Source organism: Naegleria lovaniensis (genome assembly GCF_003324165.1).
Source record: "Naegleria lovaniensis strain ATCC 30569 chromosome Unknown tig034, whole genome shotgun sequence".
NCBI lineage: Eukaryota > Heterolobosea > Eutetramitea > Acrasida > Naegleriidae > Naegleria > Naegleria lovaniensis.
Genome location: NW_025407857.1, coordinates 441,088 through 466,434, shown reverse-complemented (window position 1 = coordinate 466,434; position 25,347 = coordinate 441,088). Strand labels below are relative to the sequence as shown.

At 37.9% G+C, this 25,347-nt stretch overlaps 12 protein-coding genes across 12 annotated transcripts; 7 read left to right on the top strand and 5 right to left on the bottom strand.

Moving 5' to 3' along the window:
• Positions 1-74: 74 nt before the first annotated feature.
• Positions 75-2,134, bottom strand: C9374_008792 (uncharacterized protein; the record flags this gene model as incomplete). The annotated part of the gene is made up of 3 exons (XM_044698907.1): positions 75-463; positions 627-1,124; positions 1,198-2,134. The coding sequence occupies 3 exons, from the start codon at positions 2,132-2,134 to the stop codon at positions 75-77; spliced, it is 1,824 nt and encodes a 607-aa protein (XP_044545432.1).
• Positions 2,135-4,266: 2,132 nt separating this feature from the next.
• C9374_008791 (uncharacterized protein) lies at positions 4,267-5,324 on the top strand (the record flags this gene model as incomplete). Its single annotated transcript, XM_044698906.1, has 2 exons — positions 4,267-4,898; positions 4,943-5,324. The coding sequence occupies 2 exons, from the start codon at positions 4,267-4,269 to the stop codon at positions 5,322-5,324; spliced, it is 1,014 nt and encodes a 337-aa protein (XP_044545431.1).
• Positions 5,325-5,347: 23 nt separating this feature from the next.
• C9374_008790 (uncharacterized protein) lies at positions 5,348-6,155 on the top strand (the record flags this gene model as incomplete). The annotated part of the gene is made up of 2 exons (XM_044698905.1): positions 5,348-5,644; positions 5,742-6,155. 2 exons carry the CDS (start codon positions 5,348-5,350, stop codon positions 6,153-6,155), a joined length of 711 nt encoding a protein of 236 aa, XP_044545430.1.
• A 500-nt stretch (positions 6,156-6,655) lies between these two features.
• Positions 6,656-8,322, top strand: C9374_008789 (uncharacterized protein; the record flags this gene model as incomplete). The annotated part of the gene is made up of 3 exons (XM_044698903.1): positions 6,656-8,001; positions 8,147-8,224; positions 8,286-8,322. The coding sequence occupies 3 exons, from the start codon at positions 6,656-6,658 to the stop codon at positions 8,320-8,322; spliced, it is 1,461 nt and encodes a 486-aa protein (XP_044545429.1).
• A 152-nt stretch (positions 8,323-8,474) lies between these two features.
• C9374_008788 (uncharacterized protein) lies at positions 8,475-11,064 on the top strand (the record flags this gene model as incomplete). Its single annotated transcript, XM_044698902.1, has 2 exons — positions 8,475-9,064; positions 9,207-11,064. 2 exons carry the CDS (start codon positions 8,475-8,477, stop codon positions 11,062-11,064), a joined length of 2,448 nt encoding a protein of 815 aa, XP_044545428.1.
• Positions 11,065-11,153: 89 nt separating this feature from the next.
• On the bottom strand, positions 11,154-11,867 carry C9374_008787 (uncharacterized protein; the record flags this gene model as incomplete). Its single annotated transcript, XM_044698901.1, has 1 exon — positions 11,154-11,867. One exon carries the CDS (start codon positions 11,865-11,867, stop codon positions 11,154-11,156), a length of 714 nt encoding a protein of 237 aa, XP_044545427.1.
• Positions 11,868-12,496: 629 nt separating this feature from the next.
• On the top strand, positions 12,497-13,373 carry C9374_008786 (uncharacterized protein; the record flags this gene model as incomplete). Its single annotated transcript, XM_044698900.1, has 3 exons — positions 12,497-12,686; positions 12,918-12,955; positions 13,062-13,373. The coding sequence occupies 3 exons, from the start codon at positions 12,497-12,499 to the stop codon at positions 13,371-13,373; spliced, it is 540 nt and encodes a 179-aa protein (XP_044545426.1).
• Positions 13,374-13,648: 275 nt separating this feature from the next.
• Positions 13,649-14,641, top strand: C9374_008785 (uncharacterized protein; the record flags this gene model as incomplete). The annotated part of the gene is made up of 3 exons (XM_044698899.1): positions 13,649-13,748; positions 13,885-13,950; positions 14,046-14,641. The coding sequence occupies 3 exons, from the start codon at positions 13,649-13,651 to the stop codon at positions 14,639-14,641; spliced, it is 762 nt and encodes a 253-aa protein (XP_044545425.1).
• A 93-nt stretch (positions 14,642-14,734) lies between these two features.
• C9374_008784 (uncharacterized protein) lies at positions 14,735-16,229 on the bottom strand (the record flags this gene model as incomplete). The annotated part of the gene is made up of 2 exons (XM_044698898.1): positions 14,735-15,482; positions 15,616-16,229. The coding sequence occupies 2 exons, from the start codon at positions 16,227-16,229 to the stop codon at positions 14,735-14,737; spliced, it is 1,362 nt and encodes a 453-aa protein (XP_044545424.1).
• A 76-nt stretch (positions 16,230-16,305) lies between these two features.
• On the bottom strand, positions 16,306-20,001 carry C9374_008783 (uncharacterized protein; the record flags this gene model as incomplete). The annotated part of the gene is made up of 1 exon (XM_044698897.1): positions 16,306-20,001. The coding sequence occupies one exon, from the start codon at positions 19,999-20,001 to the stop codon at positions 16,306-16,308; it is 3,696 nt and encodes a 1,231-aa protein (XP_044545423.1).
• Positions 20,002-20,380: 379 nt separating this feature from the next.
• Positions 20,381-22,654, bottom strand: C9374_008782 (uncharacterized protein; the record flags this gene model as incomplete). Its single annotated transcript, XM_044698896.1, has 1 exon — positions 20,381-22,654. The coding sequence occupies one exon, from the start codon at positions 22,652-22,654 to the stop codon at positions 20,381-20,383; it is 2,274 nt and encodes a 757-aa protein (XP_044545422.1).
• Positions 22,655-23,025: 371 nt separating this feature from the next.
• On the top strand, positions 23,026-25,320 carry C9374_008781 (uncharacterized protein; the record flags this gene model as incomplete). The annotated part of the gene is made up of 1 exon (XM_044698895.1): positions 23,026-25,320. One exon carries the CDS (start codon positions 23,026-23,028, stop codon positions 25,318-25,320), a length of 2,295 nt encoding a protein of 764 aa, XP_044545421.1.
• Between the last annotated feature and the right edge of the window lie 27 nt (positions 25,321-25,347).

The following is a 25,347-nucleotide window of genomic DNA, read 5'->3' as shown; positions in this document are numbered from 1 at the left end:
AAGTCAGACACTTGTATTGCAAAACGTACAAAAAATAATCAAAATCAGAGACACCACACACGTGGTCCAGACAATTATTGATTCTTTTTCGTGCTTACAGAGTCAACGCTTTTGTGACCATGCCTCTCAGAGTGATGACCATGACGACTAGGTATCATGGTTAAAATGACATATATTGGAAAGAATGCCATATGACCACACCATTGCATGGATCTAAAGAATTGAATGGAATTACCCCAAGACAATAACAAGAATGGTGGTAAAATGTAGGATGTGAAAATACCAGTTGCAATGAATGACAGTATCTTGTAGGTGTAGGACATGACACGACTATTCTTTGCAGAGAAGAGATGTTCAACATCGTTCAAAAAATAGGGTCTCATCTTTTTGTGAGCCAAACGTCCAATCAAACTCATGGCCAGTGCGTAATGAATCCACATGATGGCATATCCTGCATAGACTCCTGTTGTGCGAGTGTAATGCGTTATAATTGTCGTGTCAATGGTGTCATTCCCAATCAGAAGATGACATAGATTCATAGTGTCAATGAGTGTATATATAAAATAGCCACATAAAAGGTACAACAAAGTCATCGAATGATGTGAAATTTTGAAAGAAAAACATACCATGCCAAATGGCGCTCACAATAAATGTAATAACAGTTGCCAAAGTACCAGGTTTTTCTCCAACTCGGGTATATACATAATTTCTCAACCATTTTGAAACAGAAACATTCCAAGTAGTTGTCACATCTCGAAGATTGGATGCAAGGAAATGATCAAAGTAATCGACTGCCTCAGCACCAGCAAAAGAAAATTCACCAGACTTGTAATGTCTTTGATATCCAAAACCTGTAATGAGTAATGCAGCTTCGCTCCAGCACCATCCCACAACATATTTAAATTTGATAGAGTTCATACATGCAAATGAAAACAGAAATTTGTACAAGAGAGAACTTCCTAAAAGCTCTCTTGGACGATCTCCTCTTTCATAAATGACATCTTCGAGTTGCTCTCTTCCAAAATAGGATGCTGTTTGCAAAACGAGAACCATATTGACTAGAGCGAGAATAATCTTTTTCAACACTAATAACCAAGGAATTGGTGGATTTTTTCTCTCTTGTGCTATTATTCAAATCTCTGATAAATGAAATATCATGTGCTTCATACTCGCCATAAATAAATCTCAAATAGTCACTCATTTCGTAGATTGGACCAGACAAGACAGGAATAAAGAAGAATAAGAAACCAAAATATTCCATGAGTGATGGCATTCGTTCCAATCTGTTAGTTCTATGGTATGGATTGGTAACACCTTTTCCTTCCTTGGAATCAGGATCATGAACGAGTATACCATCATATACATTCCATGCCACAGCAGTGGTCTTCAAAGTAATGAGCATTTGCAGTCCTGTAAAGTCCAATTTCCATCCTAAATAATCCGTTAACATTCGATGATAGTGACACACAAGCAAGTATCCGAATGAGAACACCACAGCCACCAGTGGAACTGCCAATCGAGCTCGGCTGCGTCTCAAATACTTGACCACTCGGTCACTCATGCCAACAGTCACATACAGCCATAGATATACCATCAATGGCACAGCTATCGAATGCAAAGTATGTACTCCAAACGTATAGAATGTGTAAACAAGTCCAATCCATGCTCCCAACACAGCTCTCATCATTCCAAATCGAGTCATTCTCAACACCAACGCTAACGGAAAATTCATGGCAATCAGAAAGAACATGTATGTAGCTGCCGATTGATCCACTCCCAATGAATTGGAAATATTTCTAATGACTTCATTGAGTGGACGTACCAATAATTCATGCATGAAATTTGGTTCCAATACCTGAAACGATAACGAACGCGATGATGATGAGATGACACCTGAATCCGAGAGAGTACTCATTGACACGGCACCTCCCAACCATGCATCTGTATAATTCATCATGGTTTTGGTCGTTTTCATCATGACACTACTTCCGTTTTCCAACACTTTGGTTGGCCATTGCATCAAGGCTTGTACGAGAGATTCCATCACGATGGTGGTTGTGTTCATGAGAGGCTGTTGTTGTTGATGAGGATTATTACCAACGTGCAGTAGTAACGTTGAAAGAAGGCTATTCATTTTTTAAAAAAGGATGAAAAACTCTTAAACGGATGAGGATGCAATCTTTGAACGTTAAAGATTACAAAATTTCATGTCGTTATGAAAATTGGATTGAGAGAGTGTGGGATCGGGGAGTAGTGGTTTGGAAAATTGTTAAACTAATGTTCGTTGCAAATGGATTTCAAAGAACATGTCCATGATTTTGAAATAGCAGAAAGTAAATGAAGGTTAAATGTCAGATTGAATATTTCCTTATTTGAAATTTCCTTATTCAATCTGACATTTTTGTGAATTTGTTGAATTGAAAGAAATTGTCATACATTGAATCTTGATGCGCCACAGTCTTCTTGTTTGATGTTGGAGTTTCATCTTTTATTTTCAAAGTGTCACAAGGAAGAGAAGGCAACTCTCGCCCCAAAAAAAATGTTTTCCGAGCTGCCGAAGAAGCACTCGTTCAATACTCATGTTTTATGCCTTTCTATCATTCTTTTGCTACAGGTGATTCTGCCGAGTCTTTCCATCATGATGAGAAGGGAGACTCTTTGGTCCATGGTGCTTCTTCTTTGGACATGGCCATTTCGTTTTCAATCGCTCCGAAATGATGACGGAAACAACAACACCTTCGGAAAAGATTTTAAATCATGTTGTGCAGTGGATGATGAAACACTTGTACTTTACATTCAACCCTGCCATCTAGGATGTTCAATTTCAAAAATTTCAATATTATAACATGAATAATTGTACAAATATTCGAACGCCTGTGCCTCGTTGGCGGAGGCTCTTCAATTTGCTCAAAGAAATACTAGTTTTACAAAGGTGTTGTTAAAAATGATGAACGACAGTGATGGCAATGTGACGTATGGAAGTGAACAATGTCTAATTGATGTGATGGATATTTCGACAGTGACGATCACATCTCTGAATTTACAACAAATCATCACATTGGATTGTAATTATCAGAAATTGAACAAACATTTAGGTGCAGCAAATTTGGTGATTTTTGGAATTAAATTATTCAGAATGGATCTATGGTTGATGTATCAACAATCTTAAACTTGGATGTGACAGGTGTGGAGTTGAATCATGTCCGTATTTTAGATGAAGATGTGACAACAATCACACCACTTTCTAAAAACCATTACCATCTCTCTTAGCTCGATCAAAAATTCAACCATTTCTGTTCAAAACAAGCGTTGGAATTGAAATCAAAAGCTGTGACGTTTCAAACTCGAGCATGTCCTCTAAAATTCATCTAAAAATATCATTGACCTATTGCAAAATTGATAATTTTCAATTTACAGTTGATGATAGGATATTGGCACTAAGACAGTTGAATATTGATTTCAGCATCAGCTATTGCCGAATCATCAATTCCACTTTTATTATTATGAATTTAACAGCACTATTTTGAAGATGTACAATTCTATGGCACTAATATTATCCAGCACCTATTTCATACGAAACAAAATATTCAAGAGTTACAGCAAGAGATAAGGCAAGCTTTAAATTTCATGGCGTCACATTTATTTCGCTAGAAAATGTACATTTACCGATTTGGAAGCATTGGACAATTCTAACAAGTATATTATTAGTGTCGAAACTACTTCAGGATTACTTCTTGATGCTGTCACGAGTTACAACAATAGAGCTCCACTTTTTTATATTCGAGAAGCACAAGGTATTCGAGCGTATGATTTAAATTTCACAAATAACGTAGGCCATGTATGACTGTGAAATCAAACCTATATGAACCTGTACCTGGCCTGACGTCTTCCTTTCAAATTTATTCATCCACTTTTGAGAACAATTTTTGTACGACTGAGGAATGCAAAGGAGGAGCTCTTCAAGTCGTTTTTTACTTGCTTCACATTCAATCCTCTGTATTGAGAAACAACAGTGCTTTTAATGGAGGAGCCATTCATGTTGAGACGGGTCTTCTTTCATTATTTAGTGTGGAATTCATTCAAAACGTTGCGAGATCCAAAGGGGTGCTGTTTAATTGGTTCTGGAACGTTTAACAGTGCACCCTTAGTATTGCATTTAATTGCTTGTCCAATATTGCATACTATTCAGGAGGATGTATCTATTTTCACTCACCCATACAATCACCCATTAACTGGAAAGACGTCATCTTCAATCAAAACGAGGGAATGTCTTATGGAAATGATTTGGCAGAGTCATTACATTCCATTCGATTCGATGTGTCTATTCAGTACGCATCTGGTAATAGCTCCAGTTTTCGAAATAATCAAGTTCCTGAATTATATCTGTATCCTGGACAATTAGTTTCTAGTATTGAAATAACGGTATGGAATAACGTATCTGAGAGAGTGAAATTCTTGGAAAATCCGATAAGCTATCAATTGGACGAATCTAAAAATGCATTGCTCAATTATGACAAGAACCCCAATAATTCTCTGGCACTCTCATCATTGACCGTTGCCATTTTCACACCAAATGTTCGACAAGTATTTCCATCGATTTATCTTGACACCAATACAAGGATTGATACAATTGTTCACATTGAACCATGTCCTCAAGGAAAAAGTCTTGTCAAACAAGACGTGTTAGATGATGCATGGATTTGTGTGGATGAGCCGTATATACCCTATGAAACCATCATTGCTGTAGCCTCAATTACCTCCATTCTATTATTCTCATTATTTCTTCTTGCTCTGTATGCATTGTTTCGTTTAATTAGAAACATCATTTCCAAACTGAAACGATTGGAGAAGAAGGAGAAAGCTGAAAAGCTCATGAGTCAAAACTTTTGGAAAAACGAGTCGTGTTAATGGAAGGACATGACGATCATGAATCTGCTCTCAGCAATTCCATAACACCTTATCACTCACTTGGTGAAAAATCACCATTAGTTGTGAATCATCACGACGGTGACAAGCAGGATTCATCCCAATCGAACAATGGAAGTTCCTCAAAAAAAAGCGTCTCCTCTCACACCTCTCACCATGCACGAGAATATTCACAATGGATCATTTCCATTGACGAAATCGAAATTATGAAACGAATTGCAGACGGTGCAAATGGTACCGTGTATTTGGCAAGTTGGAACGGAACTAAGGTTGCATTGAAAACTCTCAAACATAGTGATGAACCTCTCGACGCTTCTAGTGAAGATGAAGAATTCGAACGAGAAGCATCTCTATTGGAAGCATTCGACATCCGAATATTGTACAATTTTTTGGAGTGATTCTTGCAGGAAGCAAAAAGTATATGGTTGTGGAGTATGTGGAGAGAGGAAGTCTCGATCGATTAATCTACAATTTGAAACATGGATTTGAAAAGATGACTCTATTTCAGAAAATTGATATTTTGTTTGGAGTTGCAAAAGGAATGAATTATTTACATACACTGAAACCAAAGGGAATTATTCATAGAGATTTGAAACCTGGAAATATTTTGATTGACAATCATTTCACAGCAAAGATTTGTGATTTTGGTTTAAGTAAGGCATTGACAGATTCCAATTCAGCAACCACGAATATTGGAACATTGTCCTATATGGCTAATGTAAGTTATTGATGGCTACAGGGAAAGACGTTATTCATTGTTCAAATGATTTTCGTAATACTCGCCATATTTCTGATGTGTCCATCCAATCGTACAGGAAATGATTGAAGGAAATTCCAACTACAATCACAAGGTAGACGTCTATAGTTTTGCAATCATCATGTGGGAATTATTCTTTGAAGAGACTCCATATCTGAACTCGGCCTGTGAAAAGCTTTACAAATTTATTGAACAAGGTGACGATGTTTCGAGGTTTAATGTCATTGTAAAAGTATTGAAAGGTGAGAGACCAGTGATACCTTTTCGAAACCATGAAGAAATGAGAGAATGGATTTCCGTGTATTTGATAGACCAAACCAACACATTACAAACATCGTTGGATATTTTGTGTGACGTGACACAAGAATTCGTTTCAATCATGACATCTTGTTGGAATGCCAATTATTCAGAAAGGCCTGAATTTAGTGAAGTGTGTTTGAGACTTTCAAAATTATTAGAGTACTCAAAATAGAACCAGATTAATTGCCACCCCTAAAGCAAGCAGTTGATTGTTGATAGTTGCTCATCATGCCACAAGTTCGAGTAGTATTACCTTAGACATGACCTTATTTTTGAACCACCCACATACAGATGGCAAGGCAAATAATGACCAAGCTGAATTTACAGTTTCGTGACAAGTGGTGGTTTCATGATTTGAGATTTCAAAAAACAACAATTCGCGAATTGGATTCCTTTTCGCGGATGAGATTCTTTCCATACGCACGATCTGATCAAATATTCCTGTTCTCGAGCCTTGGCTGATATGAACACATCCAGGAGAACAATCCAAGCATCCTCCTTGCTATGCTATCCATTCCTAAAAACTTGTGTTTCTCAAATCAACATAAAACCAATCAATTCTGATCATGGAGATGATGATGATCGCACTCCATCGTGTACTCACTAAGCAACGTTACAACCTCCGAATTTTTTTCCTTTACAAATCCTCGCTCAATTTCTGACGATCAAAAAATGCTGAAAACCGCTGTATCGGGATTTTCTCTTTGCAAAAAATTTCCACACAACACCACAGCAGCCTTGTTGTTGAACACTTCAAACGTTGTTGCTCATCATCAGACTCGTTCCTCTGCTACGACCACAACACCATCATCATTATTGAATCATCAAGTGAGATCCTTCTCTACTAGAAACTCAACCATCATGGCTTCATTCCAAAAGATTAAAGTTGCAAATCCAGTCGTTGAATTGGACGGAGATGAAATGACCCGTATCATCTGGGCCTGGATCAAGGAAAAGCTCATCCTTCCATACCTTGAACTCGATATCAAGTATTACGATTTGGGTATTGAAAAGAGAGATGAAACCAGTGATAAGATCACTGAAGAAGCTGCTCATGCCATTAAAAAGTACAATGTTGGTATCAAGTGTGCAACCATCACTCCTGATGAACAACGTGTTGAAGAATTCAAATTAAAGAAGATGTGGAAATCACCAAACGGAACGATTCGTAACATTTTGGGTGGTACTGTCTTTAGAGAACCAATCGTTATAGAAAACATTCCAAGATTGGTTCCTGGTTGGACCAAGCCAATCGTCATTGGTCGTCATGCTCATGGTGATCAATACAAGGCCACTGATTTGGTTGTTGGTGAGCCAGGTAAGATGGAACTTGTTTTCACTCCAAAGAATGGTGGTGAACAAAAGAGATACACTGTCTTTGACTTTGAAGGTGCTGGTGTTGCTATGGGAATGTACAATACTGATGAATCCATCCGTGATTTTGCTTATTCATGCTTCAACTTGGCTGTTGATAAGAAGTGGCCATTATACTTGTCCACAAAGAATACCATCTTGAAGGCCTACGATGGTCGTTTCAAGGACATCTTCCAAGAAATTTATGAAAAGGAATTCAAGACCAAATTCACTGAATTGGGCATTTGGTATGAACATCGTCTTATTGATGACATGGTTGCTCAAACTTTGAAGAGCAATGGTGGATTCATTTGGGCATGTAAGAACTATGACGGAGATGTTCAATCCGACATTGTTGCTCAAGGATATGGTTCATTGGGTTTGATGACCTCTGTTTTGTTGTGCCCAGATGGTAAGACTGTTGAATCCGAGGCTGCTCACGGTACTGTCACCAGACACTACAGACAACACCAAAAGGGTGAAGAGACCTCAACCAATCCAGTTGCTTCCATCTTTGCTTGGACTCGTGGTTTGGCTCATCGTGCCAAGTTGGACAATAACGATGCTTTGGCCAAGTTCTGTGACTCTTTGGAGGCTGCTACTATTGACACTATTAGAGAAGGAAAGATGACCAAGGATTTGGCTATCTGTATTCACGGAAACAAGTAAGTTTTTGGTGTTGTTCGATGATTTGTGATTTTAACACGAATATTGCCTTTAAATATGTTCTGCATCTGCTGAATGATTTTTCACAAATTTGTGAAATACACAAACCAACTACTTTCGGATCACATTCATGCACAACAACAGTGTCAACCGTAGCCAATATCTCAACACCAAGGAATTCATGGATGCTATTGATGCATCATTGAAGAAGAAACTAGGATTGTAAGCTGTCATTTCTTTTTCTGTGGAATTAAAAATTCACACTCTATGATGTTGTTTTTAGATTAAAATCAACGACTCATAGAGTTTCCAAGCTTTAAATAAATCCTATACCACCTATTGGACATTTGTATCATTTGACTAATATCTATCTATCAAAACTTTTAATTTATTCAAAGATTAATTGTACAGTTTTAAATAATAACAATAAATTGTGATTTTATTAAAAAAATCTTCAACATTGACATTCACAATGACATCCGAATTGGCCGATGAAGAGGAACTCATTCGATCCACCTTCCCCATTTTCATCAATGACGAGGAAGAGCAACAACAATACATGGAAATTTCATACCGATATTCGGAACGTGGCCACATTGTTCACGCTCTTCATTTGAAATGGTATTCCCACATTTCTCTGTACGACTTTGTGGAACAAACATGTTGCAATGAATATAAATTACCTCTCTATTTAAAAGAGAGTATCACTTTTCAATTATTGGAATTAATTCGGGAACGTCAAACGACAAGGAATGATCAAATTGTAGATGAATTTTATTATGAAGATGATGAAGATGATTGGCAAGTCGTTGGGGACGATCCGATCGATCATCAACTCAAATCGAACACGGACGAATATTCTTCTTTCAATGAATCCAATATTCTCAACATTGATCAAGAAATTTCAATATTACCGATTCAAGACATTTCCAAATTTTATCGACTTTTTCATTCGAGTTATGTGAATCAGATTTATTTGGTGAAAATTGCAAATGATTTGAGATGTGCCTATCAAGATAAAATTAAGGGAAGAGAAACTGAAATTAGTGAAATTCAGAAAGTGTACGTAGTGTTAAGAGGTTGTGAGCATTGAAAATAATTATCAATATTATTTTTCTTCTTCTTATGAATGGTGACCCAAATTATGACAAAATGACACTTTTTGAATGTCACTTGTGTGAACATTATCAAAATTCACAATCAGTCATCGAGATGGAATGGAACAGAAAATGACTATGGAAAGAAATGATCAATTACAAGTCATGGTCTTGGAGCACATGAAGCAATTAGAAGAATTGGAAGAAAAATGGAATGAAGAATTACGAGAGTTGTACAAGGAAATGGTCATTACTTTTTGGACATTTGTTTCTGATCTAGATAAGGAAGATGCTTTCACGAATCGATCCAAAACAAAGGCCAATCTCGTGAAAAGTAAGGACGATTTACTATTCCCAGCCTTTCGATTGATGGAACCTCGTGGAAAACAATTTGAATTATTATTGAGAAATGAATTACAGGGAGACAAGTATTCTATTCAGAATGCATCCAACAAATTTGGAAATTTATCGTCGTTCATTCGAAAATTCTCGATTCGAGCTAAGAAAAAGAAACATTCACCAAAAACTAACTCCACCACACAAGATCCATGGACTGTTTTGGAGACGTTTGATGCCATTGATAGTCCACAACCCATCTCGATGATGGAAGCTCGACCACCTGGTAATGCCACAACGTCCTCAGAACAAGAAGCCACACGAAAAAAGCTCAATGAAATCAAAAGAATGATGAAACGCATATTCAGAGATGGAAGAACTCTCACTGACATTCCTCGGCTCATTCAAACTGAGAGATTCCATTGCATTTCTATTTACAAAAAGATTGAGAGAATATATTTGGAGAATGACGACTTGTATAGTCCCTATGATGATTCGTATGTGTTCATTGAGGACGATGCAGACTCTGAGTTGTTTAAAGGAGACGGCACAAGACGCTTATGTGGAAGAGTTTTCATTATTTACACGGCTGACATGAGTGACTGTATTTGTAGGAATTTTAAAAAGGATGAGGAGGAACGTGACTGCGAAGAGGATTATATTCTGTTCAAAGCGAGACAAACATATAATTTGTATCAGTCAAGGCTGAGTGCACTTGTTGTGAATTGTTGCATTCAAAAGAGTTCTACCGTAGAGAGTGTGGGTGAAACATTGCATCAGGATGTAACGTCCTCGTCACATGTGACGACAAACAAGCAACACACTCCAACCTTGACTTGGGCCATGCGAGATATGGAGAGAATACGGTTTGAGGCCAATCATGCACAAGGTCCAGATTTTCATTTTCCATCATTTGACGAGCAAATAAGGCAAGTGAGGAACAATATTCAAGAGAGAACTGGTGCTAGCAGTAGTATCGGAAGCGGCAATGAAAATTCAAAGGATTATGAAACAACTCCCAAACTTGGAGATTATTTCATTACCAAACATTCTAATTTGAGTTATGCAAATTTGATATTCCACCTCGTTTCACAGACCGATTACTCTTCTTCGCGTAGTAGTATTAATGGAAGTATCAATAATAGCATTGAAAATACTAATGAACAAGAATACGAACAAATCATGAATGGATATTCGAAAATTATGGATGATTGCAAAGAAATGGGAGTACGAAATTTGGGTATTCAAGTTCCTCTCTCGGTGACGTTCAAACATCCAAAGCTGGGAGGAAACCTTCCCACTGGAGACACCATCATCATGCAAATACGTGACTTGTTGAGAATGTATCTCACTAAACAGAAGGAGCACGGTGCTTGGTATTTACCAAATCTATTTCTGTACTGCCCAAAGAATCCAAAGCATTCGAGCGGAGACTTTCAATGTCAATGTCACTACATGCTCATGCAAGAAACCGATAATATTTTACATCATAGCTCAGTATCTTTAGACAATAATGGTTCAGACTCATCCAACGAAAATGATAATTTACACAAGTACATTGTTGAGCCATTCTACAAGTCATTCCTGAATTCAAATGTTCAACTTCCTCCTGCTTGGATTAAAATGTAGAGGAACGGAAATACTTCAGAAAATTCCTGGTAGAGGTTATTCAATGCATGCTAGGCTTGCTCATACCTGGAAATTCGCCATTGAAAAGTTCATGCATTGTCGTTAGTGCATTTCACCTGAATATCAGAGAGAATTTGAAAACTCTTAGGAGAAAATTTCAAAGGCTCAAATTTTCGAATGAAAGGAGCCACTTGTTCATTAAGTACAGAACGGAACACTTTGTAAATTCTGTACGAAGGCTTTTTTGAAAAACAAGGACATAATTGAGTCGTTTGCTTCTCGAGTACATGTTGATGCAATTGTTTCAATTCATCACTCGTGAGGCAATAGAAATTCAAGCGCTCACTACGGGCTAACTTGTACATGAGCGAGTTCAAGACATTCATGTGTGCAACAGGTGTTGTGGCTGTTCGAGATGAAGCGTTATTTGGGCTCCTTGCAATGGAGAGAGTTTTATCAAGAAGCAGGCATAGATGCTTTTGAGTATCCTCCGTGTTGGGAAAATTCTCTTTACCATCATCTTCCATTGCATCAACATGTACTCTATTCAAACTGTCATTATTGCAAGAGTCATTGAGTGCGAATCTCAAGTGGTGCTTCATGGTACTTGAAAATTCTTCTCCATCTTCCTCAATCACGGATTCTTTCAGCATTTGTCTGATGGCAAATATATATGCTTCTCTTTCATCTGCATAGATACCAACACACTCTGAATAAGTATCTGAAAACTTGAAACAATCATCATGCTTTTCAAATACCACGCTAAAAACGGTTAAGGCTTTTCTACTACCACAACTATTCATTTTGAGTAACTTTCAAAGACGATCCTTTCAAATTAGCTCTATTATGTATCTTGTTCAAAACGCCTACAACTAATCCATAAAAATCAAATTCGGGATTGCGACTAAGCGAAACAGGACCAAAGATGAACAACACTTGTTCTTAATATTTTTTTTTAAAGAATTATTTGAGCCTTACTTTCGTTGAAATTGTTTTTTGAAAAAATATGTAATGAAGGAATGCATTGGTTGAAATCAATCCTTTGCACTTTGATCTCTTTCTCTCACCAAAAGATTCTCCTTTCCAGTTGATCACCATTTTAGAAATGAAGCGACAGTTGACAAAAAACAAAGGCAACAGACCAGGTCACTGAAAAAAAATTCTTTACGGGTTGAACCTGATTTTGTGGACGACGGAATCAACACTCTCTCCCATTACAACAAAATTTTACTCTCTCAGTAATAGTAGTAGAGCTCAGAACTCTTTTCAGTCATTTTATTAACCCATCATCATTGGCATCATCGGAATTTGAAAAGATTGTTTTTATCAATTATTATTCTGATCTGTTCCAAGTTGAACATACAAACCTTGTTGAAATTCATCATCCAATCAAATTTTAAACGTACTATATTTTGTTTTAATCATCATCATCATGGGTGCTCTATTTTCCAAATTGTGGGAATTGTTTAACGGCAAACAATTAGAAATTTTGATGGTCGGACTGGCCAACAGCGGAAAGACCACCTTGTTGAATGTTATCAGTGATAATGAACCAGGTGATACATTACCAACAGTGGGTGTCAATGTTAGACATGTAAAGAAAGGAAACGTTACAATGAAAGGTGAGTGTGTTGAGCCGTTCGAGTAGTAATAGTAGCATGATGACATGTGATCATATTTTCAATGATTTTCTGTGGATATGATTATATATTACATATTGTTAAAATCATCATGATGGGTTGTTATCATCATTGTCCATGATGGTTGCCTCATTCCACTCCGTTCAATCGTGTCACTGATTTTGAACTGTTGCACAATTTGTGGCGTGTCACGACGACATGACTGGATGACAGTGATGGACCTCGGTGGTCAAGAGAGATTTAGAAATTTGGTAGGTTTCCACTCTAAAATGATTTTGATTTTTGATGATCATGATTCAAAAACATCGTACTTCTCTGATTCAATAATGATGCAAAATAACAATTACATTGAAACAGTGGGTCCAACATTCTGGCAGTTGTCAAGTTGTGATATTTGTTGTTGATGGTGCCGATATTGACAAGGTTCCAGAAGCAAAACGAGAACTTCACAAACTGTTAGAAAACAAAGATTTGGAAGGAAAGCCAGTGTTGATTGTTTTGAACAAGATTGATATTGAACGAAGATTTACAAAGGACGACATTGTCAAACACATGAATTTGGATTATATTGACAATAAGAAGAATCCTTGGGCTGTCATTCCAATTTCTGCTTTACACAAGACCAATATTACCGATGTTGTGGATTGGTTGATTAAGCAAACTAAATAATAATACGGAATGAATATAAATCTATTTATTAAACATGACATGCCAAAGAGTCTTTTCAATAAGCCCGAGAAGCGCTGTCATTCCAACACTGAAAAGAACAATTTTGAACTCTCAGTTTGAGAAAATGTCTGTGTGGCACAGACTCGATTGTGAATCTTCGTTCATGCATCTTCTCTCTACTGATTGCCGAGAAATCATCTCTGAACTATTTCTCATCAATAGTATTGTTTTCACAGCAAGTCCATCCCAACTCGACCATTTTCACAAAACAAAAAATGATCAAATTACTCAATGCTGAAGAGTCTCGCCTCATTGATGTGGCTCTCATGGGAGAGGAATATGGATTTTCAAATGATCAATTGATGGAAATGGCAGGTAAATATGAGAAGATCTTTCTTTTTGAAACTACAACTTTTTCAATTAATATTCATCATGTTGATCATCGGGTTTTTAAACCAACTTTATGAACTTTTGGAAAATTCCGAATGGAATGATCATGATTTCCAAATAGGCATGTCAGTGGCTCATTCATGTGTTCAAGCTTTTCCTCTTTCTCACTTTTCACCCAAATTTTTAGGTAAGAGTTTTTATTGTTGTTAAAACCACTCGTTGATGATTTTAAAATGGATCTGTTTCCGATGAAATGAAAATTGGTATGTTCACGATTTATAGTTATTTGTGGACCACAAAATAATGGAGGTGATGGTTTAGTAGCTGCTCGCCATTTAAAACATTTTGGATATGAACCAGTCATTTTGTATCCAAAAAAAGAATCTGCAGAAAAAGATTTATTTAAGAGACTCATTTTGCAATGCACAACTTTGGGAATTTCAATTTATTTCAGCTTGAATGAATTGTTACAGAATTATTCCTTGACAGATTTTACTTTTATTTTGGATGCCATTTTTGGTTATTCTTTTTCTGGTAAATCAGGAATTCGAGAGCCTTTCAAAACAGTGATTGAAACTGTCAAAAAACCAGAATATTCATCAATTCCAATTGTTTGCATTGACATTCCAAGCGGATGGGAAATTGATATCATAGATGTTGATGAAAATTTAAAACTTGGTTTAAGATGTGACATTTTAGTGTCATTGCCTTCTCCAAAATTATGTTCATTGAACTTTAGGGGAAGACATTTCATTGGAGGGCGATTCATGCCTCCTCAACTGTTGAAAAAATTTGGAGTTGATTTACCACCCTACAAGGGCACAGATATTATAATGGAAATTAGTTCAGACATGTTGAAAATACCATCAACTGATTAAATTTTAATTGTTGCTTCAATAAATAAGAACGAAAATGCTATCAATTGATTAAATTTTGAAATGTCGCGACTATGAACCATTTGCTCAGTGTAGTTAAAAACTCTCGATCAAAATGTCACAATAATTATGAACTGGATTGTTTTGCCTAATGGAGGCTAATAAATTTCCAAAAAACCAATTCTGTCTCTTCAAATGTGAATACTTTTTCACAAACACACAAAAAAAATCACTTGAATTTTGAGTGGATAAAAACCATTTGAAATGTGGCGGAAGAGGTGGGGCCATAATCAGTCGAACAGGTTGCAAACTCGACTTGGCACAATAAATTTCTCGATTAGAAGTCAAGAAGAAGCAATGGCTGCGCGATGCTCGAACACTCTCGACATGTTCAAAGAGCGGTAATTCAAGTCTAATTCGTGTCAAAATTTCATAAGCTGGATCTACAGAAAACAGTTGATGGTTGTCTGTCAAAATGACAATCTTGTCGCTAAATGTTGCACATTGCAATACCTTGTATGGTAAAGAATGCAACTCAAAGGAACCAAATGCTGTTGGACTCAAATAAAAATCTCCATTCTCACACACAATAGCAATCGTTTGATCCGTTCCACTAATTTGTTTGATTTTAGAAGAGAATTTAGTATTGGCTTGTTGAACGGTTTTTTGCCTGGAATTTCCAGTCCAGTAGAGCTTGTTATTTTGACAAACAAAAAACGATGTGTTGTGACATGCATAAATATGGCGAACGCTCACTTGTTTTTCATGTTCATCCAACATGATAATTTCTCTTGGTTTAGTAATGTACATTTCATTACCAAGCCCTAATTGACCAAATTGATTGCTAAAATATTAGTAGTAGAATTTGAAATAAATTCAAGAGATTCATCCATGTAAAAACGAATACATGCATGTCCATCATAGTTTGTAAAAAAATTTTTGAGCTCTTTCAATCATTAAACAATAATTCCACCTACTTTCCAAATCCAAAAACTCTTCCTCTTCTCGTGCATAACAATGTATGAACACTTCCAAAACACATGTCCACCACATGATCTTCTTCACACAATTGATCCATCACATTCAAATCCTTCAATCGCGTAAAATAAGCCTCATTTCCATTTTCACTGAACTTTGTAGAGACAAACAATCGATTCAAACTACAAGTTGAAACAATTGGACTAAAATCGATATCCTCTCCTCCCAATAAAATGTTACCAATCGGATCATTCAAGCCTTCGACGTGGCCTTTCAACGTTTGGCATTTAAAAATATGATTGCTGAACATGTCGTGTGGTTGATATACAAAATAATATCTTGAAAATTGATACGTATTTAAATGTTTCCATGATGGTAAATTTGAAATGACATGAAACTCTTCAGATATGGTATCTTCATCAAGAATTAAAATATTATTGGATGATGATGATGAATGGGACGAATCGGTTTGTTCCGAGACTTGAAAAGTTTGTAATAGTTGGTGAGCTTGTTGATCTAAGAAATGAAGAAAATCTTCTGGTTCCTCAACTGGGAGAGGTTCTTCAACACGATACGACTTGTTGGTTCGGGTGCGTGCTGTTCGTCTTGTCATTTTTTTGTAATTTTGAACATCATGATCGTTGCTCAAGAATGATATCACTTGTTTAACAAGAAGGAACTTTACACTTTTATTCTGTTGTTGTGATAATTCTTACAGCCAAATTCATTGCCATCAATTCTTGAATCATTAACTTGAACGCATAAGGTATGAAGACTTGTGAAAAGTTGGTCTTGTTGTCACAAGCATCACACTTGAAAATGGACTGTTTGAGATTTGCTGTTGCCATCATACCGCAAACATTGCAAATGTGAACTCGATATTCATCAGAAACTTGGAACAGACGTTCTTTCAACCATGCAGCAGATCCGTGTGAAATCATACAGTCACGTTCCATTTCTCCGAAACGAAGACCACCATCTCTAGCACGTCCTTCCACGGGTTGTCTTGTTAAATTTTGGAGTGGACCTCTTGCACGAGAGTGAATCTTATCGTCGACCATGTGCTTCAAACGTTGGTAATAGGTTGGTCCAATAAAGATTTGAGCTTCCAGCTTTCTACCTGTGTGGCCATTGAACATGACTTCGTTGGCACGTTTCTGATAACCATAGGAGTGAAGCATTTCAGAGAAGAAATTCACGTTGGCGTCTGTGAAAGGAGTGGCATCACCTTCACTTGCAGACAAGGAGCTGACTTTACCCAACAAACATTCAATGAGCTGACCAATGGTCATACGAGAAGGAATGGCATGCGGGTTGACAATAATGTCAGGCACAATACCTTCTCGGGTGAAAGGTAAATCTTCTTGTCTGTATGTAATACCACAGGTACCTTTTTGACCGTGACGAGAGGAGAACTTGTCACCGATTTGTGGAATTCTTACCACTCTGACTTTAACTTTAACAAACTTGAATCCCTCAGAGTCTGTGGTTACAATGACAGTGTCTACAATACCATTTTCATTGCTTCTCAATGGTGTACTCATGTCAAGCCTAGTTTGACGACTGGTCTTTTGTTTGGATGACTCTTCTGGAATTGGCACAGTTTTACCAATAATGACATCAGAACCAGAAACTCTAGTACCTGGAGCAATGATACCGTCATCTTCCAACTTGTCGTAGGTACTTGTTTTCATACCAGCAGTGGTATCACGTTTTGGTTTTTCAATATTTTCAACAACAATCGTTCCCTTTCTTCGTTCGTGGTCACTGTAGGTACGATAAAAGACAGAACGGAACAAACCACGGTCAATGGCACTTTGGTTCATAATGACAGAGTCTTCTTGGTTGTAACCAGAGTAGGTGGCAATGGCAACTACAGCGTTTTGACCAGCAGGCAATTCACCGAAACGTAAATATTCCATAGGTTGAGTAGTGACGAGAGGTCTTTGGGGATAATACAACACGTGAGCCAAAGTGTCCATACGTTGTTGGAAGTTGGTGATATAGACACCCATGGCTTGCTTACCCATCGCAGATTGATACGTGTTACGAGGGGATTGGTTATGGTCAGGGAATGGAATAATCGATCCGAGAATACCGAGAATCATACTTGGGTGAATTTCAGCATGTGTGTACGTGAGCTGACTAATTTTCTTAGATTTTCCTTCTTGAGCTTGGGTTCTAAAGTCCAACAATTCTCTAAAATCCATGGCAATCATGATGGACTCTTCCTCCTCTGTATCGACGAGTTCAACGAGACCTTGTTCGAGCAGGTTGTCCCAAGTCATATTCTGTTCACGAAGAGATTGAACGTGGTGGTTCTTAATGTAGAGAGTGGTATTCTCACGATCAACAATGAACAATGGTCGAGCACAACGACCGCTGTCACACCAAATTCGAACTTCCTTTTCTCTCACATCACGAACAATACTCACTTCCATGTGTATAGTACCATTTCGTCTTAAGTCTCTCATGTATTTGACCAAGTCATCTGGAGTAGGGTGAACACCCATCCACACACCGTTCAAAAATACCTTAGTGTACTTGTTCAAGTCTGACTCATCCAATTCGTGCAATTTGTGAATACCCAACTCGTCCAACATTTTAGAAATAGTTGACTTGTCAGCACCGACTGTAATGTAAGACATCATGGCAAGATTCTTCACCAAACCACAAGCACCTCCTTCTGGAGTTTCAGCTGGACAAATAACACCCCATTGAGTATTGTGCAATTGTCTAGGAGCTGCTTGCTTTCCAGATCTCTCGATTGGAGTGTTCAATCGACGCAAGTGAGACAATGTGGAAGTATAGGTCAAACGATTGAGCACTTGAGCAACACCAGCACGAATGTCTCTGGAACCTTGTACACCCCAGTTTCCGGTAGCGAGAGAATATTGCAAACCCTTAGTAATAGTTCTCTTATTGACAACAGATGCAACATCAATATCAGTTGATCTCAACATGGTCTTCTTCAATTGAGACTCGACCTCTTTGACAACTTTCTTAAACAATTGCAAGAATAGACCTTGTAAAAGTCCTCCAGCCAATTCCAAACGTTTGTTACCATAGTGATCACGATCATCGAGTGGTCTTCTTCCTAGTGCTCCCAATAATAAACGGTGAACCATGTATCCAATAAAGTAAGCCTTACGGTCATAGGAGGTGTCACCAATACCGACGTGTGGAAGCATTTCTTTTTGCAAAATTTCCTCAGCATGATTAATACGCTTTTCTTGGACAGTACCAACTGTATTACCTCTCTTACCAATGTAGTCGAGAGCAACAGTGTCGGATTGAATAGCAACAGCTTCTTCGAGAGAAGGTCGAAGCAATTCCATCATTTGTCCATCATTTAAATTATAGATAATATGTTTGATAATTTCCTTGTCAGCCACACAACCCAAAGCTCTAAACAAAATGACAATTGGAATATCTTGCCTAATGTATGGAATGGTGGCGTGAATGAGTCCTCCAATACCTCCCTTTCTACTTCCGTGCTTAGGTTCCATCTTAATGAAGAAGCCACTTGGTGCTCTGTAACCTCCTTCTTGTGACGAACGAATCTCTGCTACATAACTGAACTTGCTCATGGCCTTTTTGAAAACATAGACATGGTTGGTTGCCATACGCTCTTGCGCAATAATTACTTTTTCACCTCCGTTGATAATAAAGTAACCACCAGAGTCGAATGGACATTCGCCCACGTCTGTTACGTCTTGAACTTCACTTAACATACAATACACACTTCTAAGCATGATGGGAATAGAGCCTATTGGTACTTTTTCATAATCCTTGACCCTCACTGTGAAATCTTCATTGTCCTCTTCTAAATTATTTGCCTGATACAGTGTGGCACTAGAACCTGGACGGAGTGAAATCTTCTTCTCTTTGATATCTACATACAATGGACTTGAATACGTCAAGTTTCTGAGACGAGCGTCATTAGGATAAATCGATGAGTAGGTGTCGGATGTTGACTGTTCAGATTTTGTTGTATCGAGGGTTGGTCTTGAGAGGTAAATTTGTCCAAACTTGATATGATACTTGAATTGTGGTTGATTTTGTTGAGAATCTCTCTTTTGTCCAAACTTTACACTCTGATTACTTGCAAGAATAATCTCGGGTGTACCATCGACTAATTCCTGAATGGTTTGTTGAATAAAGGCGTTGAAGGAGTCAAGTTGTTGTCTTACAAGTCCTCCCTTTTGGTCAAAGAAGGCGGTAATGACTGGCCAAACATCTTCTTGATGCTTGATTTCATCATCTTCACTAAAGTAGGGCTGTTGTTCATCTTCCATACCTCCGCCTCCCATGTAGCCTTGATGATTTTGATCTCCATAATCCATTTGATCATCATCGCCATACTCTCCCTCCATATCATCCATATTGTGTGGATGATGGAGATTGTCATCGTGCATCATCATTCTTTAATATGGTGTTGTTATTATGATGAAAATATATTTAATAAATAGAGTGTTGTTGTTGATTCGTAGGAACGGCAAAATGATAATACTCTTTCGGATTGAATGGTTTTTGAAGAGTATCTACTACTTTGTATCCACAGAATTGTGTTTTGTTCTAGATGTCTTGTTGGATCAAGTCTTTGCACCAAAAGGATACGCAAAAGAAGTCGACTTGAATTTTTTTTTGTTTTAAAAAATTAAAAAATGCGTTGCTTCACAAATTTCACTCAAACTTCACAAAGCCATCGTCCGATAAGATTGAAATTTAATGAAGATCATTTCATTCAATATTATCATGATGTTACAATTGCCACATGCAAATACATCCTCTTTTTTGCATAAATACACTATTGGCAAGAGCACCACCCGTATTCGTAGAGGAATTGGATGGATCTATGGGTAAAAATTCAAGCAAGCAAATAATCCGATTTCCACAAATTGTAAAGTCCTTGACAATAATTTCGGAAGGCAACACTTTCAATAATTGTTGAATGGAATAGTGATTTTTTGGATTGAGAACAACATCTGGCAGAGGATACCGAATGAGTTGTGACGAGTTGTCCTGATGATGCTTGGATGTCCATACACATAAAAAATTATGTGAGTCACTATTCGAAATTATAATATCTTCGGTAGTATTGGATCGAACAGACGACACAACTTTCACTTGTCGATTCTTGTTCATGTCAAAAATATTACTTGCTCGATTCAACTCGTGTGGCAATCTGTAACCAATGAGAGATTGTTCCATACTGGCCTGTAAGTCCACAATGGTACCTGTTGCTGAAGATGAGTTGGAAATGGAGAGTATCCAATTTTTCACACAACCGTCCACAGAGCTTGATGTGAGTCGTTGGCCATGCATGGAAATGGAAAATATTGGAGTCGAATGAGCTTCATCAATGCGTACAAGTCTTTCAAAATTGTTCGCATTCATCACAGAAATGGACTTGTCATAGGAGCATGTAATAATTAAGGGTATAGATGGGAGTTTTGGAGAGTTCCATGTCCTGTATTCATTGTCATGAGAGTAAGTCACAGGAAGTGCTGGAACGTACAAAATCTTGGTGATGAGATCGCTGTGTGGTTTCATGCGATGTACCACACTGCCCGAGTGAACATCATAAAAGATCAATTCACCACTCGTGGAGGCCGTGATTAAGAGCCCCTTATCTACATGATCTGCCATGCACCATACCAAATTGTTGGGTTGAATACTGTGTTTCAATTGCATGGTGTGGAGAGACCAAATTTTAATGGACTTGTCTCTAGATATGGATACAAGCTTATCAGGATGCTTACTCATGGGAATCACATCACGGATCCAATCGGTGTGTGCGGAGAGTGTTGCCATGCATTCAATATGGAAATTCTTTGAGAAATCGAGTGATGACGACTGTTGTGGTGCTTTTGGAAATTCAATTTTCCAAACCTTAATCGTCTTGTCCTTAGAACCAGTAATCATGAGTAATGAGGATTGAGCTATTGAGGCACTACTTTTAGCATTGATAGGATTATTATGCACACTATTGTCATCATGATAATAGCGAGGTGTGTGAGAAAAATATTGAGAATTAAGAAATCGAATGCAAGTAATTTCGTCATAATGAGCAGAAATGGTTTTATCCACCAAGTGGTACTTGCTATCAGAGCCAACCAATGAAGAGGCAGATATAACCTCCTCACTTTCGTCCTCTTCAAGAAGATCTTCGTTGTCTGCGTCCATTGGTTGATTCATTGGCTCGTTAGTGACACTCAGAGAGTTTGTGGTCTTTTTTGAAAAGCGTGTCTGCTTTCGATGGAAGCCTTGCAAAAATTCTTGACCATAATCTCTCACATAGAGTTGAAGTTTGTAATCAAACGTTCCAATTCCAATGAATTCCACACATCGATTCAAAACATTGCACACTGAGAAACATGTAGGAACACATCTACTTTCCAAGCTTAAGAGTGGTGTCACGAGTGAAAAGTTTTCTCTCATTTCCACACCTCCGCTTTGCACTCGATCTCGTGAACGAATGAGGTTGACAAGAAGCCATCGAAATACTTGACTTGAGTCCTCATGATGATCACTGGTCCAGTGTGATTGAGAAAGGTTCCAGCTCAATGAGTATTCCGAATTATCAAGGGTTGTAGGAGACATTGATTCCTTAATATTCTCATCATGAACTACTGTGGTCATGACGGATGGATCATTCGGAAAATTCACAGCATCTCTGGAATTGTCGCTTGTCACATAATGCGCCAGCTCACGGTATGAAAACGATGGACACAAACTCGATTTTTCATATTCCCTCATGTACACCCTTCTCCAAAAGTTCAACAACACACCCTCATCACCATGCAAAACTCGGAAAAACCTCTTACATACAAGATCCAATCCCGATTCACTCAGAAAGGCCAATTGATTCAATGGAAGAAAGGAAAAGATCAATCCGAGCGATGAATGATCGAGATGTTGTAAACCTATATTGGATGTTGTTATTGCTGTTGTTAGGGTTAGGTTCGTTTTGATTCCGAAATGATGGTGTTGTTCTTGATGCAAGTGTTTCGGAGAGGTTGATGAGGATAACATTTTTTTTTCAAATTGAATGTCCATAGCTCTCGGAAGACTCTTTCCGTTCAAACCGACCAATCCATCCAAATTAATTACTAATTATTGGAGATGCTTATACCATTGTTGAGAGAAGACATGTTGTGGTTTTGATACAAGGCAGCCCTAGCTCGCATGTATTCGTCGGCCACTCATCTCGCTTGTACAAGTGGAAAGTAAAAGACTTTCCCGCCAAGAACAAGTACAGCCGTTGAATGCAACATTTTAAAAAAAATTCATGATCATTGAAAGTCTCTCAAGTCTTGGATCAAGTTTTTTAGTAGGATTATAATTGAATATTCTTGTTGGACTTGTAGTAATCATAGTACAGAACAAACAATAATTTATTGACAATGCTCAAGCAGCAGAACGGAGGAGGTGGCTCGAGCCAGACTCTCCAAACCAAAAAAACATCCACCTTTACACCAACCGATCAGAGAGAATTGTACAGAGATGCCGTCAAACAACAATCATCAAATCCTTTCAAATTGGAACGAGTGATTAATTATGATAACATGTTTACTGGACCCAATAATGGTTTACATCCAGCGTACGGATTTCGTTTCGGAGCTTCCCACAACTACAATCCGAATTATTTCCCTCCCAAATCATTTGTAAAGAGTGGACGAAATGAACCTCATATTGAGAGTACGATATCGGGCCCAGATCGTTATAAATTCTTTCATAGGCCAGTGATTGGTCCCATGAGAGAGGAGGAATTTTTGAGCATGCCCATGAATGAAAAACATACAGTCTACATTACAGAAAAACCACTCAAAAACGAAAATTCCATGTTGAACGATGGAAGTTTTGGTGACGAGGACAATGATGAAGACCTTACTCGTGGAATGCCACAAACTCGAGAGGTCGGCACTCAATCCATATACAGAGAAAGTGAGGCTCAAACCATGCCTTATTTTCCAGAGGTAAAGTCACGTTCCAAGAATAAAATGGCTGAGAATGGTGGAATCGAGAAGGATCATGCAACAATTCACGAAAAAGATCTTCCCGATTACATGAAAATGGATTCTCTATTTTTTGAGGACGGCAGACAAGGAGGCCAAATTACTGAAGATCACATAAAAATTGTAGACAGAACACGACGAAGAAAACAAGTAGAGGATCAGATCAAGAATATTGGGCCCAACGTGGGGGAAGACGAGTTTAAGAGGCGAGTGCAAATGTTAAAAGAATTGGAAATGATTGAATGGAAGGAGAGAGAGGAAGAAATTGCTCAAATGCAAGATCGACAAATTGAGCACGTGAGGGCAAAGCTCGAAGTTCGCGAACAAATACGAGAAATGAAAAGTGCATCCAAACTCGAGAAACGAATTCAGAAAATCAAACAAGACGCTGAAGAGAAGCTGAAACAGCTTGAAAAGAAGAAGCGTAAACACATTCGAAGAACGATCAAAAAGTATGACAATCCAGAGAACAAATTGGAGAGGCGAGACATTTTGTTTGAATACGCTTTCCCTGCCTCCAAAACCTATGCACCATTATTAAGAGACGGTCAAGTCTCAGCCCTTAACACAATTGCCTATGAGATTAGACCTGCTCTTCTCACTGATCCTCTTGGTGTGGAAGAGGTTCAAATGAATCAAGTGAACAAATTCCTCATTAAAGAGAGCAAGTACATGGATAAGGCTCTTCCAATCAAGGACAAGACAGGATCTGTCATTGTTGAACCTTCCAAAACTATTTCAAATGTGGATCGGGTTGAGAAGGTGGTGAAGGAACATTTACAACTAGCCATTCATGATCTAGAAAAGTCCAAGACTGTGAATGATGTTCAAGATAGAGTGAAACAAGTCAAAGACATGTACAAATCAACACCGCGTATTGTTAGGCCTCCGACACCAACATTGGAAATCTTCGAAGAAGCGGAGACAGACGTTGTGGCTGATGACATTGAAAATGCAGTTGTATTTATTCAGAAATTACTCAGAGGTCGGTCCGCCCAAGAAGAATTTTACGAAGGCAAAGAGCGTAGCATTGAGCTCATCAAAGAGCTTCAAGCTGTGGAGGAAATTAAACAAAAGGAACGAGAAAAGGCCAAGTCACAAGTTTTCAAGGAACAAAAGAGACGACAAAACATGGACCAAACTCGAGAAATTGTCATGGAAAATTTACAAGGCAAGCTGATCAGTAATGCACTTGATTTCTTGTCAAAAGAGCTCATAAGACAAGAAGAGTTGAAACGAGTGAAGCAATTGGTAGAATTTGCAGAAAAGGAACGAAGTCAACGGGAGCAAGAGGAATCTAAAAGAAGGCAAGCAGAGGAAGAAGAGCGTCATAGAAGAGAACAGCTTCAAGCGGAAACCATTCAAATTCACAATGATACTGTGTCGACGTTCTTGCAAGAACTTTTCAATTCATGCTCGGTGAAACTTGCAGAAAGACAAGCTCACCAAGATGTCCTACGCGAACGTTTGTCAGAGCAAGCACAACGAGAAAGAAATGTTGTAACACCAGAGGAAGGTCACATTAAGGATTTGGTACGATCGTTCTTATTGCCTCAAGTGAAGCGAGAGATGTTGAAGAAGAAGATTGACACCAACCAAAGCAAATATTTACATGCTTCTCATTCGTCTCTGTTTAACGTCCTTGTAAGCAATGTTGATACAGCTGAAGAGATTCATGAATAAATTTTGGCATTTAATGAACTGTTAGGC